Source organism: Tenrec ecaudatus, chromosome 17, assembly GCF_050624435.1.
Source record: "Tenrec ecaudatus isolate mTenEca1 chromosome 17, mTenEca1.hap1, whole genome shotgun sequence".
NCBI lineage: Eukaryota > Metazoa > Chordata > Mammalia > Afrosoricida > Tenrecidae > Tenrec > Tenrec ecaudatus.
The window spans coordinates 59,823,149-59,843,244 of NC_134546.1; the positions used below are offsets into that span (position 1 = coordinate 59,823,149).

The following is a 20,096-nucleotide window of genomic DNA, read 5'->3' on the forward strand; positions in this document are numbered from 1 at the left end:
GGCAGCAAGGTGTGCTGGGTCTGAAGAGCAAGCACCTGGATTCAAGTCTTCCCATGTCAGGGACCCCACCTAGAAAACAGGGCCGATTCTTACAGCACCCACCTCATCCACTGCCTGAAGATGAAATGCACTCACATTTTGCCAAGCTCTTTGACTGTGTAAGAGTTTGTGAAATAAACACAAACATCCCTTCCTCTTGTCCCACGGTGAAGAGCTGGTGGAGGAAGGTCCAAGTGATGGTAGGGGACAAACTTGCTGTAGCGATGGAGACAAAGCCCAGTAATCGGAGGGGCCCCACAGAGCACTCCTTTGGGTGCTCGTCTCAAGGAGAGGCCTGGAAAAATCAGAGCCAGGGGGGGCTCTAGTGAACGGGATGACGAGGGAGGTTCAAATCCAGCCCAAGGCTCAGCGATCAGTTCCTCAATTAGAGGTGACCAGCAGACCCTTCATTCTGGGGAAACTATAGTAACACCCTATGCAAACAAAACAGTCGAAACAAAACAAACTCACCACCATTGAATCGGTTCTGACTTAGCAACCCTGTAAGGCAGGGTAGAACTGCCCCAGTGGATTTCTGAAGCTGGACCTCTGTAGGGGCGTAAATGCCCAGTCAATAAATAAGAAGTCATGGATACAATTTTAAAGTCAACCTTTTGAACAGAAAGCCTGGTCTTTCTCCCATCGTGGTTTCAAACTGCTGACCTCCTGGTTAGCATTCAAAGTAACCACTATGGCACCAGGCTCCTACCCTGTCTACAGCACCTGGCAATTATTCTTCAAGACGTGCAGAACTGGTTTCGGGTCTGGCAGACCCATTTGTCGGCTACCGAGCCCATAATGGGCTTGCCCACGAACTAACCACTCTGCACTCCTGATGGGGGTGGGGGGCAACGCCTCCGATCTGGAGATCCACGCCGAGCTTTCTGTTTCACCGGGTGACTTCTTTCTTTCTTTCTTTTTTTTTTTTAATGTGCCAGGAATTCCTCTCCCACGTGGGGCGGACTCCGAGGTACTCAATTAAGCAGCCAATGAAAAGTCAGCTCTCCGGTAGCAAATGACCCTGACACTTCTTGTAACATAAACAGTTGAAACGTTTCCAATTAGAACTGGAGACAGAGACGTTTGAACTCTCTCTCTCCACTCCCACCTCCCCCCCCCTTCTTTAAAAATAATTGTCGAGCGCTTTGGACTCGGTGATTATATATATGTGTATATGTATACATGCTTATGTATATATATATTGTTTACTGGTGGTGTTTTAAAATTTTTCTTTTCCTTCTTGGGCAGATGCTAGGCTTGTATTTCTTCTTGGTTTTCCTAATTTGTGGAGTTGCCTGTGGACTGGAAGAGCCGAGTGAGGGGGTTGGCCTGCTTCAGGGGATGCTGGCCTGCTGCTTACCATCCGCGTGTCTCTCTCTCAGCTCCGGGCTAAGGCAGCTCTGGTTCCCTGAGAGCAACGGTAGCAACACTGTGACCCCACAACTAACTCCTGAATAGGACCGACCCTTCAGCAGTTGCTCCCACGGAATCAGCTCACGGAAACAAAGGTGTCACCAAGGTTGGCTACGGAGCCAGCTACTTTGAGTTCGAATCCTAATTCATGCTTCCAGTTGGAGGGCAAGGTCTGGGCTTGCTCTCCCTCTTACTCTATAGAACAGGGCCACCAGGTTGCCGCTGCCTCTGGGAGTGGAGTGCTCACCGCCCAGCAACAGTGCCGAGCCTTTAACCTTGAAAGCGTGCTAGGGCCCTTAACCTTGAAACCATGGTAGGGCGGTTCATTACCTTTCCTGGACGCGGGTGCTGTAGCCTGGTCCTACCGAAGAGGAGTGGGGTGGGGGCGCTTTGCAAAACATGTCCGCCACACACCCTCCTTCACTTGCCAAGCAACCCCTTTGGCTCCTCCTGGGGTGCCTGGCTTGGGGTTGGCGCTGGGGGTTCCCTGGCGACCTAGCCATGGATCTGCTTGGCCCAGAGCCGAGGCCTCAGGGGTGGGGTGGGTGCGTGTGTACGCTGTGCACAGAAGCGCAGTGTGTGTGTGTGTGTGCGTGCGTGTGTGTGTGTGTGTGTGTGTGTGTGTGTGTTGGGCCAGGAGAGACACAGCTGCCCTGCTTTTCTGCCCCGCCGTAGGCGGTGACCCGGCCCGGGGCCCCGAGGGCGTCTCAGCCGCCTGCAGGCTAACGCTGTCTGAACCCTGCCTGACCAAGAAAGGGAGGACCGACGGGGCGCCTGGTCCAGGGCGTCTTGAAGGTATTGTGTTTAATAAATCCAGGCGAGACGCATTACTTGCTCTCTACCCCCTCTACTCTTGGCTCCCAAATCGAGACCTGCTGTGGATCCCCCAGTTTACGGGGTCTTAAGCCCCTTCTACTTTGATTAGCAGCTTCAAAGCGCTCCCTTTAAAGTTCACCCCCTTCCACCCTGCTTTTGTAGACCTCCCCTCCCCCCTCCTTCTAGACTCCAGGACGAGGACCACGACGTCGACGAACGCTAAATGCGAGTTTAAAGGAGGGGTGGTGGTGGTGGTAGGGGGGTATCCTCCGACTTCCGCGGGAACGTGAGCTGTTTCAGGCGTTCACAAGAGTCGGAGAACCGTGGAGTTTGGATTCTCTTTTTTGTTTCTCTTCTTTCTTTCTCTCTCTCTCTCTGTGCGGTGTATGTGTGTGTGTGTGTTTTTACCTTTTATTATTTAAATTGATACGTTTCATTACTAGGGAGAAAAATAAAATATTCCTTTGATACACAAAATCAAATTGATATTTAGCCTCTGCTTACTTTTTTATGCATGGCTCCTTTATACCACATGGTAGTGACAGATTGTTTGAGCTGGAAGGAAAAGCCATTCAAAGCTAATTAAGCAGCCATTCCAAGCACTATTTGCAAGCGGGAGGCTCAGAAGCCTCGGCATTTGTCAGCGCTCCCCGACCCCGCGTGGTTTTGACTGACAGCTCCAGTCGCGGACTGACAGCGCTCGGCGGCGTCACCAATCAACGGCGGAAAGCTACCTAGGCGGCGTGTGATTGGTCTTTCGGGCTTGCTCTGGGGCGGAGCTGGCGGCCCCCACGTGGGGCCGGGAGCGAGAAAGGGGCGGGGCGGGTAGGAAGCGGGTGCGCCCACCCGTGACGTAAGGGGGAGGGCAGAGAAGGGGGGGCGGGGAAGGAAGCTCCGAAGAGGAGCCATTTTGTGTCTACTGAATGCTGTGGGCAGATGCTCGCGTCTGTCGGTCGGGGCTTCTCCCCACCCGCCTTGACGGTGCGCGCCGCGCACCATTTATGTTTTTATTTAGGAGAATAAATAAGTGACTAGGAGAGGGTGATTCGAGACTGGATGCCGGAGCGGGAGCGAGAAGGTTCAATTCTGAGCCGGGCGCTCACGTGTAACTCCCTGCGCCCCGGCCTCCGAGCCAGCAGCGCCTCATTAAGATGCCAGGGCGAGCCTCTGGCTCCTGGTCGCTGTTGGTAGGTGCCTTAGAGTGGGGTTACTGCTCACAGAGACCCTGTGTACAACGGAAAGAAGAAACAGCCACAGCCAAACACTGCCAACCCTTAGGATTGTTTCGTGTGAGCCCAATCCATCTTTTTGGCTGACCCTCTAGCAAGCATGCTGCCCTCCCCCAGGAACTGGCCCCTCCCGATAAGATGTCCAAAGCATGTAGGGAGTCTCCCCATCCTGCGCCGTGCCCTTCTGGCTGCAGTTCTCCCAAGACAGATTTGTCCCTGGTTCTGGCAACCCAGGGGCTGCATATTCGATATTCTTCGCCAACACCATAATCCAAAGACGTCGATTCTTCCTTGTCCACTGTCCAGCTTTCGAATGCATATGGGGCAGTTGAAGCCATATGGGTCTGGTCCACCTTAATCCTCAAGGTCACAACTGTACGTTTTTTAACATTTGAAAGAGGCCTTTTGAGGCAGATTGGCCCAATGCTATAGTTTCCTAAGGAGGGGGCCTATGAATAGATGGGGGTGGAGCGCACCCTCTTCTGAAGCCCACCCAGGGACCGCCACCCAGACCCAGTTCCTCTGACCCAACCTGCCAACACCTGCCACCTACCTGCCCCAGGGTTCTGGCTGATTTCTTAGAGATCCTGGAGGGGGGCTCTGGGGCCCACCTGACTTTGCCCACCCAGAGCGCCCACGAGCGCGTGGAGCGCTTCCGCTTCAGTCTCAGGGCCCCTCAGAAGGCCACCTCCCGCGGGCCACGCGACCTGACATAACCCTGAGAGCAGGCGATAAACGCCTGTAGGTTTTCAGGCACGCTGGTCCCGGGAGTGCAGTGTTCGGTCCGACCCAGCAGGACTCCCAAGGGGCTAGGAGCTAGTGGGCGTCGGAGCCTCCCTGAGGGTTGAGGTTGGGGACGGCGACCCCCACAGACGCGCGCTCGCGTTCCCCCAAAGATGTCTTACTACCCTGAGCCTCTCTCTGACTCCAGCTGGCCTGGTAACCGGGTCCGGACTCCTGGGTCGGAGCGGTGGGTGCAGGGAAGGAGGGGGTGTAGCTGCCCCCGTGGCCGAAAGGGCCCAAAGTGGGGACAGCCCCGAGCTGAGCAGGTTGTCAGAGGGTAATCGGGCCTTTCCATCCGCATTACCCGCCAAGCAAGAGTTCTCAGACTGCTGGCAGGCAGCCGCTGCACATCAAAGACGCTGTTTATTTGGCTTTCTGAAAAGAAGGCGAAGGAGCAGAGCTAGAACGCCGGCTGGGGAGACGAGTGCGGGGTGGGGGCGGGACGTGAGAAGGGATAAAGAGGGGGTACCCCCGATTCCGAGCAAATTTTAAGGGGGGTGTGTGTGTGGTGAGGCAACTTTGGGAGAGGCAATTTTATGGGTCCTAAATCTTGTGAAGTGAAAACATTAAAGTGACAAAGTGATTCGGCTTGTTTTATAGTATCTAATTGGGCTGCCTCGCAGACCTAATGAGATTAAAGAGAGGAATCGTTCGTCGCCACAGCAGAATGAACTGGCACGTTACTGGCAGGCACAGGATTTTAGGACCGTTCAGCTTGTCTTTTCCTCTTTTGTTGTTATTTCTCGGTCTTCCCTTTCTCCCTCCCGCCAAATCATTGCCAGCAGATCGTGGGAAAAAAAAAGAGGAAAAAAAAAAAACCCCACCTCTAGCAGCCCAAGACTACAATATATATCTATTTATTATATGTCTTTCGGTTAATTCCTGATCTGAGGAGCGCTGTTTTTCACTCCCAGGCGAAAGTCACCAGCGGATAGGGCCTGATTGCTACTTTTCATGCATAGTTTTAGACACAAGAGGGCATTGTGACGTCGCGCCCGGCGCTGCCCAGTCGCGGGCCGAGTCCGGCGGCCCCACGTGGGGGCCCCGCGCTCCCATTGGCCAGCGCCGGGCGGAGCTGCCACATTATTTTGTTACTTTTCAGTCCCTATTTGGAACTGCTCTCGCGGCAGTTCAGACCTCGTGCTGGTGCCCCTTGCTTGTCTGTGTGTGGTATCTGCAAGCTCCGGGCACTTTTTTGGGGGGGTGGGGGGTGCGTGTCTGTGTGCGTGTGTCCGAGTGTGTTTCGGGGGCCCGTCCGGGCGCGGAGAGGAGATCCGGACCGAGGAGAGAGAAGGAAGCCGAAGGGAAAGGAGGAAGGACTCTTCGCTCTCCCTCTGCGTCTCGCGTCCAGCGCTCTCCCCGGCTGCGCGCACCCAGGCGGCGGCAGAGCCCAGCGCTCCTCGCTGGGGACCCGGCGTTGGGGCTGGAAGCCACGGGAACCCCTTCGCGGAGGCTCTTCGGGTCCGCTGGAGTTACGATGCCAGAACGTTGATCTGCACCTCCCGAGCCCGGAGTTTTCTCCCCGGCCCTGGAAAGAGCTGCCGGCGGCGGCGGCGGCAATAGCACTGGGAGAAGCAGGCTCTCCTCTCTGAAGGGGGGCGTCGAAGCGCCCGCACCCAGCACCCGCCTTCGCCCTCCGGCGCTCTCCCGGTCTCCAGCCGCCACCTCGGTGCCCGTCTCTTCCCCCTTCCTCCCCGCCGCGAGCTCGGGCCCGGCCGCGCCTCGGATAGGACTCGCGCGCCCCGGATGCCGGGGCTGCCCCGGCGCTGCCCGCTCTCGGAGCCACGGGCTGAGTGATCCGCGGAGGCAGGGTTCTTCGCCCGCCCCAGGAGGGGCCCCCGGCCTCGCGACCTCGCGCCGGAGAAGACGATGTTCGAGGAGCCCCCGGCTCTGACACGCTCCACGCAGCCCGAGGAAGGCGGCCGCCCGCAACGGGCCGAGCCCTAGGCGCACAAAGCCCGCGCCCGCCCGCCCGGCCTCGGCGCCCGCCGACGACTTTGCTGCCTGCTCCGCCGCTCTTTGTCTTCACTTGGGGCCGGCGCCCGACTCTGGGATTTCTCTGTGAGGGCGGGCTGGGGGGGCCCGGGGCGAGCTCCCGCTTCCCCGGCCGCCCCCCGCTCGCGCCCGGGCTCGGCTCCCCCCTCTCCCGCACCTCCCCGGCCCGGGCTCTCGGCGTGTCCAAGCTCTCGGAATCCCGACCCCTCCCTGCCATGTATCCGCAAGGCAGACATCCGGTGAGTAATTGCAATTCGGTTTATTTGAGCATCTATCATGGCTGGGTAAAGGAGGCAGTTAGCTGGCACCTCCATTTTGCTTATTGCTACCTTTATGGTTGCGTGTGTGTGTGTGTGTGTGCGCGCGCGCGCGCGTGTGTACACAAAGAGCATGGGGGTGGAGGGCGCCGTTGGGAGATGTTAATTCCGCCCGAGTGCCGTGGGGGAGCTGCGGGTGATAGAGGGGGGAACTGCTTCCAAGCTGCTCCCCCCCCCCTCCGCGTGTAGTCGCCCCCACCTGACTGGGGCATGGGAGCCCCTTAGTGAAGGGGATGGGAGCCCCGCGGCTGGGAGGGAGGGGCTGGGCACCCTCCACCCCCTCCCCTCACTCCCACCCACTCTGGGTCACGGGCTGAGAAACTTGCTCGGAAGGTTCTGGGCCGGTGGGGCGCCAGGGCCGCGAGACCGAGGGACTATGCGGCGGGGCCCCGAGCCGCTCGGAGCCCCTGCCTGATGTCCCCGCCCCCTTTCCTGCCTTGTCCTCCGGGGTTCCAGGCTCCCCATCAACCCGGGCAGCCAGGATTTAAATTCACGGTGGCGGAGTCTTGTGACAGGATCAAAGACGAATTCCAGTTTCTGCAAGCTCAATATCACAGGTAAGGCCGGTGGGGTCCGCCCTGGGACTGCCGGGGAGGGGGCGCCCCCGCCTAGCCTCTAGCCATCCCCGCCCGGGACTGAGGGGGCTCCTGGCTGCGGGGTGACTGGGCAGCCCGGCCTCCGCCTTTTGTTTCCCCTTTCTGAGTGCGGCGCCTTAACCCTTCGCTGCCCGCACTCTCCGGACTTAACCAGTGCCTCCTGGGAACCCCCCTCCTCGTCCTCCCACACCCCCATCCCTAGGCCGAGGCTTGGAGTTTTGGCCGGATTGTCCCTGGGGCTCCGGGCCAAGGGCCCGCTCCCCTTCCTGCGCCTCCCCAGCACCCTGATGAGTTCTCTGGGTCGGCCGCGGGAAGTTTCAAGTTGACTCTCTGCCCCTTCCCCTTGGCGGGGACGCACATGCCCCCCCCCCCCAGGAGGCAGTGAGGCAATGGGGTGCCAGAGTAGTGGGAAAGTGGCCCTCCGTGGCCCCTGGATTGGGACCTCTGAGGAGGCTGTGTAGGCAGCAGGCCTGAGCCGGCTCCTCCTTCTCTCGCAGCCTTAAAGTGGAGTACGACAAGCTGGCAAACGAGAAGACGGAGATGCAGCGCCATTACGTGATGGTGAGAGGCGGCTGAGGGCCAGGGAGGGCCTGGGAGGGTGGGGAGGGTGGGAGGGTGGGAGGGTGCCCACCCGGGAGGGTGCCCACCCAGCTGACTGTCGCGGGAGGGGGCACTGGGGAGGAGTACGCCCCCCGCGGGCCAGTATCTGGGAGCACACTAACTTGTGTGCCCTGTGACCTCTGTCCCTGTGCTCTCTCCCCTTAGACTGGGTCACTTGGAGTGGGGTGGGTGGAAACAGGAGCTTGCAGGCTGCCAGAGGCAAAAACCCAAATTCCAAGCCAGAGGCTCCTGAGCCACCCTTGTGTTGCTGCTACTTGTGTTCAAGGCTTCCCAGGGGATCAGGTGCCAAGTCTTGGCTAGTAGGGTAGGACTGGGCCAGTCCATCTTAGGGGTGGATAAAAATCTCTCAGGGATGCTTGGAAACTTTGGCCCTTCAGCTCTGGAATCTATCCCCGGAGTCCACCCGCAGCCCCCCTCCCAACACTTGCTTGGTCTCTGAGGGCTTCTGGCTTGGAGAGGAGCCTTGCAAAGGCTTTTCCCATCCAGGCCCCTTCTCAGGAGATTATCCTCCCCCTCCCCCTCTCTTCCCCAAAAGGCTTTTCAGCCCCAGGGGCAGTAGGTAGATTGACTCCCTTTTCTTAGCTTCTGTTCCAGCAAATTTAAATCTCCTATTTGTGAGAGGGCGCGGAAGACACTTAAGTGCCACTCCCTCTACCATGTTCCACATGAGAGGCTTCGACACGCTGCTAAAGAACTCTCAGTGGGCTAGAGGGTCTCGTGTTCACACTGTTCCCTGTTGAACCCAAACGATGTAGAAACCCAATGTGTGGCACCTGCATTGCTTGTCAGAAGCAGGACCTGAGCTGTTCTTCCTACTGCGGGCATGCTATTCTGGCAGTTGGGTGAGAGACAGCTGCCCATGATGCGCTCTCATCATCTCCTCTAGAGGCCAGCCTTGGAGGTTGATTTGAAAAGTCTTCAGCAAGTGTGTCATAAGACCAAAGCCTTCCCAAGGGGTGGGGGTGGGGTGGTTAGGGGTCGGGGAATGTAAGTGAACAGATTCCTCCTGGGTTGCTTGTTAATGGGCCCCTCTTTTTCTTTGTAGTACTATGAGATGTCCTATGGCTTGAATATTGAAATGCACAAGCAGGTAAGCTCCCTCCTTACATCTAATTAAGCAAACACTGTACAACCCGATATATGTGTGGACTTCCGCCTCTCCCTCCTGTTTGAAAGTCCAGCCTGGTAATGTGTGCCGCCACTGCGCCGCCGACGCACGCCCCCCTCCCCTCCCAGTTCTTCCCCGGAAGGAAGGGGTGAATGGACCCCAGCCCTTGAATTGCTAGCTCATTTCTGGATAGATACTGAACCTTAAGCTTTGGAGCTTGGGAGATTCAGATTCGTTCTGGTCTTGGATCTCAGTGCAAGAAAAAGGACCTGGTTTGCTACGCCGCCCCTCCCCCCAAACCCTCAGAGGGCTGACTGCGTTTATCTGTTCTAATGTAACATTCTCAAGAGGAAATGCAGGACCCCCCCCCCCCCCAAAATGCGATGTTCTGCCTTGATAAGATTAAAACTTCAAGAGCCTTTAAAAGTCAGGCCAAGCTGTCGAAATTTAAAGGAGCAAAGCCACTAACCGCTTAAAAAACACAAAGCTGGCATGAAACCCATCTCGCAATGCCTTCCATTTAGTTATGAGCTGGTTTTCTTATCTTGATCTTAATTGGGAGGCAGCTGCATGTCCATTTCACGGAGAAGGAAGCTGAATGTGGCGAGGTGAAGGAACTTGCTGGGGCAGCCGCCTCCTCACCTGGACTGGGGAGATGGCTGGGAGTTGAGCTCAGCTTTGAAATCTTGAAGTCAAACCAGTTTTGCAAGTCCTGGTGTCCTTTGATGGATCCCTAACCAGCCTCCTCAGATTGTCACTATTCTAATAACAGTATACCTCAAACCATGCAAATACAAACACCCTTTATCTGGGTGCATATCAGTAACCAGTCCTGGTTGGGGCTGGGCTGTGGGAGAGGCCTGTTTGTGTATTTGTGTTCCTAGGAGAGGCTGCCTGTAATTGGGCTCAGCCAGCCGCAGGAGTGGACTTGGCCCCAGTAGATGGTGCAGGCCAGTGGTTCTCTAACAATCGGCGATCTTGAAACCTCAGAAAGCCCTTGGCTCCTCCTAGCCTTTGGGGACCTTGACTTGCATAGATTTTCTGCTCTAAATTAACATTCGTTTACAAGGTTTAAATCTTGCTTTCTATAGCGTGGGAGGCTTGGCCAGATAGGGCCCAGAGCAGGTGGGGAGCCCTGGTGGGGCCGCCCCAGTGTTGAGTGAAGGGCAAACCAGAAAGGAGCTTGGCTTTATGGGTCAATGTGCACAGCCAGCTTGTGGCTTATGGAGGATTATGCTTTAGGAAGGCACTGGAAGGCCACCACGTTTTTGGCTTCTTACCCACAGAAACTGTAAACCGACCTCAGTTGGGATGTCCAGATGGGCCTTATTGAGGGAATGGACTAGAGGAACAGGTTCTGCCCGACTTTGGGGAGACCTGACCGGGACAGACTAGCCCAGTACACACGTGTTGTTGAGGCTGGGGGCTCAGCTGCTCGGGGAGCCTTGAAGGATTGTGCAAGGTGTCACCGTCATCTCTTCCTCCACCACCACCCCCGCCCCCCTTTTCTGACTGCTTAATATCTTGGGTGTGTTTTAAAGAGGGTAATTGCACCCAGGTTTAAAATTTACAGCGGCAATTATTCTAAGAGCTGGGTAATTAAGGTCCAACGTGCCATTGCATGTTGCAGTCCTCACGGGTGGTGTGCCCCAGGTCTGCGCAGGGCTGAGTGGCTGGTGACGTGGCACAAGGAATCCACCCTGGCTGGCACAGCAAAGCTCTTCCCTATGTCCTGGGGACAGTACAGGGCCGAGGACGAGTTGACCAGCTTCTTGCATTTGGGGGTGGTGGTGTGTGTGTGTCAGGGGTGTGGTAGAGCCCTGGGGACTTCTCGCCACCCCCCAAAACTGGGTGCTTAGTGAGGTGCCTGAGGTCCATCCTCGCTGCTGCTGGAGGCAGACAGAGGGATCCTGTGCTGGAGGAAATGGAGGCTTCAGGGGCAGGAGTGCAGAGCTGAGATACCAGTCTGGGCTCCTGGGTTCCCAAACTGGGTGCTTTTATCCTGTCTGCCACGCACGGTTGCCTCCAGCCCTGCAGTTGTTTTCATTTGCTTCCCAGCAAGGGGGGGGTGTGGTGTGGTGGTGTGTGTGTGTGTGTCTGTCCTGCAGTGTTCATGGCAATCTCTGACTTGGTTGCAATCACCCTGTGGCTGTGCGGGAACAAAGAGGCCAGGAGGTGGAGAAACCAGGCCCTGAGAAATGCAACCCTGACCTAATGGGCCGGCCACTCCCCTGCTGGCTGGCTGACTGGCTGGCTGGCTTGAGAGGTTCTTTCTGCCGATGAAACCCTGTCACTAATTGTAGTGTTGGTCTTGGGTGCATTTGGCGGATGGTGGTTAGGCCTGAGCAAACAAGTTTATCAGCTGACCTGTTTAGCGGTTGACTGGTGTTTTATCTGCACACACAATCAAGTGACTGGAGTGCTTGAATTATTCATGCAGTGTCCTGCCCTCTAGACTTGACTGTTCGTGTGATTACATCTGCCTGGAACAAACAGGCTGGATTCTTCATCTTGAAGCTCAGGACTGGGGGTGGGGGACTGTCTGTACTTTTATATACAGTCATAGATGAGTAGTGGGGTGTCGTCACCCTGTTCTCTCTCTCTCTCTCTCTCACACACACACACACACACACCACCCCCCACCACCGTCTGCCACAGCGTTCTCTACTGACTGTGTGGGCCATTGTCATTAGCTGAGCAGCTCAGGTGCAGGGAAATAGACCCAAGTATTGACGAAAGCGTCAATACTGACGAGATGCCTTGAGCTCCTTCATATCTTACCAGGAGGTTAAACTCGCCCTGCCTGGCTCTGCTGGCTGTTGCTCTGCTTGGCTCTCTTTCTCCAAGCTGTCAGATCCCGCAGAAGTAATAAATGGGTTCTTCTACGCTTCTGCCTCCCTCCCTAATTATGGTAAAGCAAAGATCACAGAATCAAGAGGTCACCTCCTAGGAGCCCCTGCTTCCAAGCAGAATGTCACCGTGATTCAGGGAGGCGCGGGGTGACTGGCCAGCTCACTGGTTCCCTGGCCGCTCCTGCAGAGCTCAGAGTCACAGAAACAAAGCCAGTATAGGAGCCAGGCCTCCAGAGCAACGACTGTCCCTGGGACTGGAGGGCAGCAGTGCTGTGGGGAGCTGGGCCAGGCTGCCTTCTCCCCCCTCTGTTGGGGACGTTGATGCTCTAAGTGTACTTGCCCATTTTAATTTGAGGGCAGCATCATGTGCCCCTGGGTTACAAAAGCAAACAGCACCCAGTCACCATGGAGTTGCCTGCTACTCGGAGTTGCCTGCTACTCGGAGGTCCCGAGTCTGTCAGAGTAGAGCCGTGCTCCACAGCATGGTTGACCGTGGCTGATTTTTTTTTTCCAGAAGTGGATCACCAGGGCTTTCTTCCGAGGAAACTTTAGGTGAATTCGAACTGCCAGCCTCTTGGTTAGCAGCCAAAAGCATGAGTTGTGTGTACCACCCAGGGACTCCGTTCATCTTTTTCTGTAGGTGAAGTAGCCCCGGAGCTTCTCATCCAAACCTTTCAAGTTGTAGATGAGGAAACTGAGGCCCAGAGAGGGGATCTGGTCTTTCTAGAGCCCTGCATTTCCACTGAACAATTGAGCTGCTGCCTCCTATACCCCAGCCTCACCCCCCCTCCCCACCCCTGCCCCCTCCATCTGTGACACAGAACTCACACAGCAAAAAAGAAGCATGCTAGTTTGTTAGCAAATAGGACCCTGTGTCTTTAATTATTACTGCTTTTCTCTGTGTTATCTAAAGAGGCTGAGGAGGCTACAATCCTGGTTACCCCCAAGTTCAAAGTACCCAATTTCAGGGGTTGTATAACCCTTATCAGTTGAACCTTCTTTATCCACAGCCCTGTTTCCAATTGCCAGCTGTTTATACAATTAGTGATTGGATGTGTGTAGTAACCACACACTGTGTGTACTTAGCAATCCCAGAGGTAAAGTTCATGGGCGAGGTGAAGGTGGACAAATCTGTGAACCTTTCAAACTGACTGAAGATGCAGAAAGCTGTGGGGGGTGGCCGTGGGTACCAGGCTGAAGGGGGAGTTGAGACGTGTTCATTTTCTACTCACCTTCCCTCTCGGGGTCTTGTAAGGAATAAGGAGCTAGGAGAGTCTTGGGATCTGTTTGTCTGCCAGTCTAACAAACTCTGAGTTTGTCTGGTGGGGATAAGGCAGGGCAGCCGCCCTCAAGGTCGAATAGGGCAGAGGTGCTGGTCTAACTGTGTTATCCGGGTAACATCCGAGTGGACCTTAGGTTCCTGTGAGTAGTAGTTCATCCTGGCCAGATGCAAGAACTCCTCTTCTGTGATATGGCTTCTGCCTTGCCTTTCCTGCCTTTCCCTACCTCTCTGCGTAGACTGTGCCCCCACCCACCACTCTCACAGAGCGTCTGCTGCCCTGAGCTCTAGGGCCCACTCCGCACAGGTGGCTTCCACCGCCGCAGACCCCCTTTTACTAGTGCCTGTGATGGCAATACAGAGTGGGGGCTGATGTGCTCCTCTGGGTCTTGTTTACATTTGGCCCCAGGATGTGGGTAAAGGGGCTCCTTGTCCCTACTTCGCGGATAAGGGGACGGAGCCTGGCTCAGGAGCACTGAGGCAGAGCGCTGGGCTGCTCTTCTTGTGGGAGGAAGACTCTCATGTAGGCCAGAGGCCCTTCCTGGCCAGTTTTGTCCGGGAATCCCACAAAGACTGAATTCTTCCATGGCCGTCTTTGTTGCGGAAGGGTAAGGACATGGGGGGGATGGGAACGTTCTCTCTCTCTATTCCTCTGTTTTGTGTTTTCTTCTTTCTACCTCTTTGTGTGAAATAGAAACAAAACAAAAAGACCCCAAAACACACTGCCATCGAGCAGATGCTGACTGATAACAACTCTATAGGACAGGGTAGAACTGCCCCTTTGGTTTCTGAGACTAACTCTTTGACAAGAGTAGAAAGTCCTGTCTTCTCTTGGAGCAGCTAGTGGTTTCGAACTGCTGACCTTGCAGTTAGTAGCCCAACTTGAAACCACTACACAAACAGACAAACCCACTGCATGGAATCAAGTCCAATTCATAGGGTTTCTGAGACTGTAAATCTTTATGGGAGCAAACAGCCTCATATTTCTTCAGCAGAGCGGCTGGTGGGTTTGAACTATTGACTTTGAAGTTAGCAATCCAGAATCTAATCTCCTACAACAGGAGTGGAGTACAAACAGGTGTTCCGGGCCAAATCTTGGTAGGACATTATCACCTCCTCTCCCCCCCAACAATGACCTGCTTGCCTGCTGCCGTTTGTGCATCACATGATCGAATTCTTGTAGCTAATTGTGCTGGAGGCCCCTCTGCTGAGGCAGCACTTCATACACAATAGGTATATGAAAACATGTGGGTTTTTCTGACTCAGAATCACTCCGAGGGTGGATTTCCCATTCCCTGCACCCTGTGAGGAGGAAGTGGGGGTTTAATTGTGGCCTGACTACCAGCTCAGTAGACTTTTCCGTGCCCCCCCCGCCCCCCCGCAATCACCAAGCATCTAGTTTCTTCATCAGCAAAGTGAAGGGGTTGGACTCCTTCCCAAAATGGTTATTAGGGACCCGGGTTGTGCCCGGTGTGGGCTGGAGTTGGTTACACCGATGAAAAAGACACCGTTGCCTCTTACCAGGGAGCCAGGCATCTAAATAAGTAATTTCAGTGCAGCAAGGTAAGTGCTAACGTGGACCCAGCGGTTCAGGAGCAGCAAGCACAGCACAAAGAACAGCTCATTCTTCCCCTGGAAAGGGGGGTGGGGGGGTTCAGGTCAGAGACAGCTTCACAGAAGAGCCCGGTGCTACAGCAGGGAGGCCTAAGGGGTTATTACAGGAGGGTGGAAGGCAGCTGCAGTGGCTGGCCCCTGCTGTGGGTGATGGGAAGCACCCTCTGAGAGGGCAGACTTCTGGCAGTCTGGTCCAGTAAAGATGGCAGCCTGGGAAAACCCTGTGGACTAGTTGTGCCGTGTCGCTAGGAGTCCAAATGGACACGAAGCCATACAACAACATAAGCAGGGATTTTAAAAGAGGAAGACGTGGGCAATGGAGGCTACTTCTCCGGGTGGCCACAGCTTGTGGAAAGAGGGAGGTGTTTTGCTAGAAACCATGGGTTTTTCTAGAAACCGGGGGCTGCATTTGGGAGGTAAGGGGAGACCTCCAGAGCATCCGCTGCAGCCTCTGTCCGGCTCCACCCTCCTTATGCTTCTCTAGGGCTGGCCTGAGTCCATCTGCTTGGGGTGGCGGTAGGGGCCTTTCCAGCTGTCTGCAGGCCTCCCTGCCTGCTCCCCTCCCCCCATAGGCCGGTTTGAACTTTATTCCCCAAAGTGGCATTGTCTCCTTCCTCAGATTGGTAATTCTGTAATGACTGGTTGTGACCCGCCCCTCCCCCATATTTAATCCTCATCAGCCCGGCTCTCCACTTTGCTATTAATGATAGCAGCCAACAAAATAGCTTTCAACATGCCGTTGACAGTCTGGTCTAAGAGAGCACTTGAAATAGTGCTAGACAGCTGAAAGCACCCATAATTGTGTACCAGAGTGAGAACTGCGTGCTTAAGGGCCTTGTTTTTATATGCTTAAAGGGACAATATCTTGTTTTCAACAAATGCTCTCTGAGCCCCGTAGCCAAGGCGCTGCTCCCCTCCCTAGCCCTTCCCCGCCTCCCCCCTCCCAGCAGCTTTTTCCTTTCCTGCTTTTCAAAATAAACACTCCCTCTCCAGGCGGGGCAAAGGATAGATGGGGCGGGTGAGGGGGGGATTTCCTGCCTCTTCTTGAGTGAGTGGGGTGTATTTGATGAGTGTTTCTGGGAGGTAGTGGAGGGGGAGGGCTGATAGGAAGAAGGGAAGGTGGGGGGGGGGGGCAGTCTCAGTTCCCCTCTGCAATGGGTTTGAGTTCTTTTGTCCGCTAAGGATGTCTTGAGGTCAGCAAGGGGGTGGGCTGGCTTCCGGAGCCTGTCACTGAATGCTTAGGCTGAGGCCCCCTGGATGGAGGGGGCGGCTCAGCCTGTTCCCAGGAGCAGCTGAAGCAGGGACCTCTGGGCTCCTTCCAGTTCAAGATTCTGGAGTCTGTTCACTTCTGTGCAGGCCCTGTGGGCCAGCGTTGGATTGCTAATAACCACGAGGCCCGAGATTCAAGCCCATCAGCTGCTCTGTGGGAGAAAGCTGAGGCTGTTTGCTCCGGTAAAGATGAACTGCCTTGGGAACCCCGACTCCACGGTAGTTTGCAAGGAGCTCTAGTGGTGTGAGGGTTCAGCAAGCACTGGGCTGCTGCTGCTGGCATCCTGGGTCAACTACCGTCACCAAGTAATTCTAAAGTAGAGCAAGCAGATCCTCCTGAAAAAGTTGCCATACTGCCATAACCTCTGCCAAACGCGCTGCTGTCAAGTCAGCTTGGACTCCCAGGGTTCCTCCATGTTTCTGTAAGCACGTAATTGTTTGCAAGGCTTAGGAGACTGTCTGAAACAGACAGATGACCCCCGCCACAGACTAGACTCCAACTCAGAGCAGCCTGAGGGTGATGGTATAGGTCATGGGTTGGGCTCCGTGCGTTGACACCCAGCCGCCATTCCATGGGGACAGAGATGAGCGGTTCCACTCAGCCCCCTGGCTCGCTCTCAGGCTGCATTGTCTTGAAGGCAGTGACTTACGGGACCGAGTAGAGCTGCCCTTTGGGGTTTCTGAGGCTGCGAGCGGTTCCACTCAGCCCCCTGGCTCGCTCTCAGGCTGCATTGTCTTGAAGGCAGTGACTTACGGGACCGAGTAGAGCTGCCCTTTGGGGTTTCTGAGGCTGCGATCTGTAGGAGTGGAGTGGATTACCGCATCTTTCTCCCACTGAGTGACTGGTGGGTGTAGCTTCAGTACCAACCTTCTTGCCGCAGCCCAGCCCCCATACTTTGCCGGGGCTCATTTTAGGAACCCAAGACATTCGGCATTTGGGTCCAGGATAGAAAAACAAACAAATGAAAAACCCACCCTCACTGCCACTGAGTCAGTTCTGAGTCGACAGGCCTAGGCACTCTCCTGGGACAGTGAGTCTCTGTGAAGGTGGCTCCTTCGCTCTCACAGGAGTAGGAAGCCTCGTCTTTCTCCCATGAGCGACTGGTGGTTTCGAACTGCTGACCTTGCAGTTAGCATCCCAACATGTAACCCATTATGCTACCAGCACTCCCCCACGACAGATCTCACCGGCATAAAAGCACCCAAGCAGGGCGGAATGCCTGGGGCAGTGGTTCTCAAACTTCCTAATGCTGCGATCCTTTAATACACTTCCTAAAGTGTGCTGACCTCCTCCCCCCAACCATAACATTATTTTCATTGCTACTTGAGAACCGCTGGCCTCGGGTATGAAAATGACCCTTTCAGACCTGTAGGGCACTGGAGCGCCCTGTTCCGGGAACACTGGGGGGCAGTGTGTGTGTGTCAGGCCAAGTCTGGGAATTCCCAAGAGCCAAGGCTCTTTTGTATTCCTCCTGAGCCCCTCGGGATGGACACTTGGTCCATCCCGGCTGCACTCTGCATTTTGTGTGCTCGAGGTTCCTGTTAAGGGTTCTCCTTGCCACTGTCCAGCAGGAGAAGCCTCTTCCGGAAGACCACAGACTTTTCTGGAATTTGCGTGTGAGGCTTGTAGGCTAGACATGATGGTAGCTAGAGATCTAATTGTTAAAAGCCTTTTAAAGACTGTCTTTGTTGCCCTGTGCCCAGGAGCCACTTCCGACTGACCTGATAGGGTGGGGCAGGACTGTGCCCATGGGCAGGCTTCGGCCTTTACCAAGGAGCCCTGCCTGCGTGCCGCGGGCTAAGTGCTGGGCTGCCAATGGGAAGCTTGGTGCTTCAAATCCATTAGCTGCACTCTGGGACAAGGAGGAGGCCGCCTGAGTCAGCACTGGCTAGAGGGCAGTGGGCTAGATTGGGTTAATCTTCATGGGAAGCTGGTCAGTCGGTTTTCTTAATCTCCCTGTGGGTCTGCTCTTGGCTGGAACCCACAGGACTTTGGTTTAACTAACCTCTGAGTCACCAGGAGCCCCACATGCCTGTGTGTGTGTGTGTGTGTGTGTGTGTGTGTGTGTGTGTGTTGGGGCACTTTGTCACCTCACACTGGCCAGCTGAAGGGTGAAGTGCGAGGGGGTGAGGGGGGTGGGAGAAGGGCAAAGGGAACGAGATAAGCGGGCCATCGGCAGAGATAGGGAGGACTGAGGAATGGGGAAGAGACAAGGGGAAACTGGTGGAATTTAGATCTCCAGGAGGAAGGAGAGGCCTTGCAGCAAGAAGACAAGGACTTGGAGGTGAATGAGTCACTGTGCCTGCCACCCTGGGGCTGTCTGCTTGGGCTCCCAGTTCTGAGTATGTTAGACCCTTATCGCTTATCCTTTTCACTACCAATGTTCACAGCCCTTCTGTTTTCTGACTTTTTAAAAACTTTAAATCAAATGAATGTACCTTTACTGGCCACAGTGGGAGGGAGGGCTCTATTTTCCCTTTGGGCTGGTGGGGGGGGGGTAGGTTAGGTTGGGTTGGGGCTCCTCTCAGCTAGTTGGAGGCCGTTTGTAGTCATGGTAGTGACCCCCACAGAAGGGACAACAACCAGTCCCCTAGGACTGCTTACAGACCAGGCCCACAGGGTCCCCAAGCCTCCCTTCCTAGCTGGTCTTCATCTGGGCGCTCTACTGGGACACACTCAGACTCTTAGCACCACACCAGCTTGTAGGCACATGTTGTCTATTATGGGGTGCCCTGGCCAGGAAGCAGGCTGCAGGCTTCTGCCACTCCGCCACAGCTCCCCTCCCACCCCCCCCCCAAACACCTCCTTGGGAGAGCTCTCTGTTAGTCTGATGCAGGGCCTCAGGCGTTTATCCAGGGAGGAGTGGAAGCTGTAGGTAGTTGAGGGGAGACTAGTTGACTAGGGCTCGGGTCCAGGGGCCATCAGCCTTCCTTGTGTCTTTGGTAAGTCCAGGCGAAGCAGCAAGATGATCACGAATGCCTGACAGGCACCTTTGTCCCAGTAGATGGCGAGCCTGTCCATCAGAAGTGTACTGCTTCTCAACGACGGGAGGGTGGAATGGGGTGGGGGTGGTCCTCGGGAGCTGGAAGGGGTGGTACGTCCCGATAGGGACTGATAGGCTTTGGAGTGGTTGCACTTGGCTTTGAATCATAGATTCACTGCCTGCAGGACTTCGGGCAAGTTTCTGACCTGTGTCCATATCATTGTTTTCGTGGTCACCTGTGTAATGGGGAGAATGAGGGTACGTGCCCGCAGGAGCAGCTCTGTCTTACAGAACGATGTGCAGTGGCTGCAATGACCAGTTCAGCAGTCACCAGCCACCTGTGACTTTTCATCCCTTGAAGAGTGATTCCTGGGAACCAGGGACTGTGTTTTCAATTTCGATGAGGTCGTCACATGGGGCTGTTGGGCTTCCTCGTTTGGACAGTAGAACGTCTCGTGATTGCGGGTATAACCAAGGTCCTGGCATACAACGCATAGCAGCTACCTTTGTCTGAGACCCGGCAGTAGAAGGACCTCGGGAAGGTATTTTCACAGGGCAACGAAGTCCCAAAGGTTGCCGGGACCTCAAAGAGAGGGACCACGGTGCTTGGTGTGGCCTGTGTGTGGACTTGCTAGAGCCGCCCTTCCTCGGGAGCCCTGGTGGCAGTAGGGGTTCACCATGGGCATACCCAACTGCAAGGTCATGGTTCAAGACTACCGGCTTCCCCATGGGAGAAAGATGAAGGGGAGGGGGCCTGCTTCTGTGCAGATTGACAATCTCGGAAGCCCCCAGGAACAGTTCTTATCTGACCCACTGATGGGTGGCTGAGAGAAGGAATTGACTTAATGGCAGTGGATCAGAGCCCTGGCTCGGGCCACATCTCTCCTACTGGAGAGGCATCATGAGCCCACTCACCAGATGGGCTCGTTGAGTCTCAAAGAGTTCATATGACTTGTTCCTGGCCTTGTGGTGGACCAGGGGCAGGTTCAAAACTGGAAACCAGGTCTGTCTCACGTGGGCCAATGATCAGCCCCAAGCCCCTGCCAGGGTCTGATCTTTTGGGCTGCTTCCCATGACCACTCCACCCCCAGGCTCCTCTGTGCCTCGGAGCTTTGGCTCCAGTGATAGGCAGTCCTTGTGCAAAGCTGTTCAGAGTTCAGTCAGCCACGGGCAGCCACAGC

At 55.4% G+C, this 20,096-nt stretch overlaps 1 protein-coding gene across 6 annotated transcripts in view; it reads left to right on the plus strand.

Annotated features, from left to right (window-relative positions):
* The first annotated feature begins 5,405 nt into the window (after window positions 1–5,405).
* Window positions 5,406–20,096, plus strand: part of TLE3 (TLE family member 3, transcriptional corepressor) — a 54,519-nt gene continuing 39,828 nt past the window's right edge. For all 6 annotated transcript variants that reach the window (XM_075535970.1, XM_075535971.1, XM_075535972.1 and 3 more), the window contains exons 1-4: window positions 5,406–6,514; window positions 7,049–7,149; window positions 7,686–7,749; window positions 8,855–8,899. In XM_075535970.1, coding sequence (XP_075392085.1) covers window positions 6,491–6,514; window positions 7,049–7,149; window positions 7,686–7,749; window positions 8,855–8,899 — 234 coding nt within the window. In that variant the 5' untranslated portion in view covers window positions 5,406–6,490. The remainder of the gene's footprint in view (window positions 6,515–7,048; window positions 7,150–7,685; window positions 7,750–8,854; window positions 8,900–20,096) is intronic.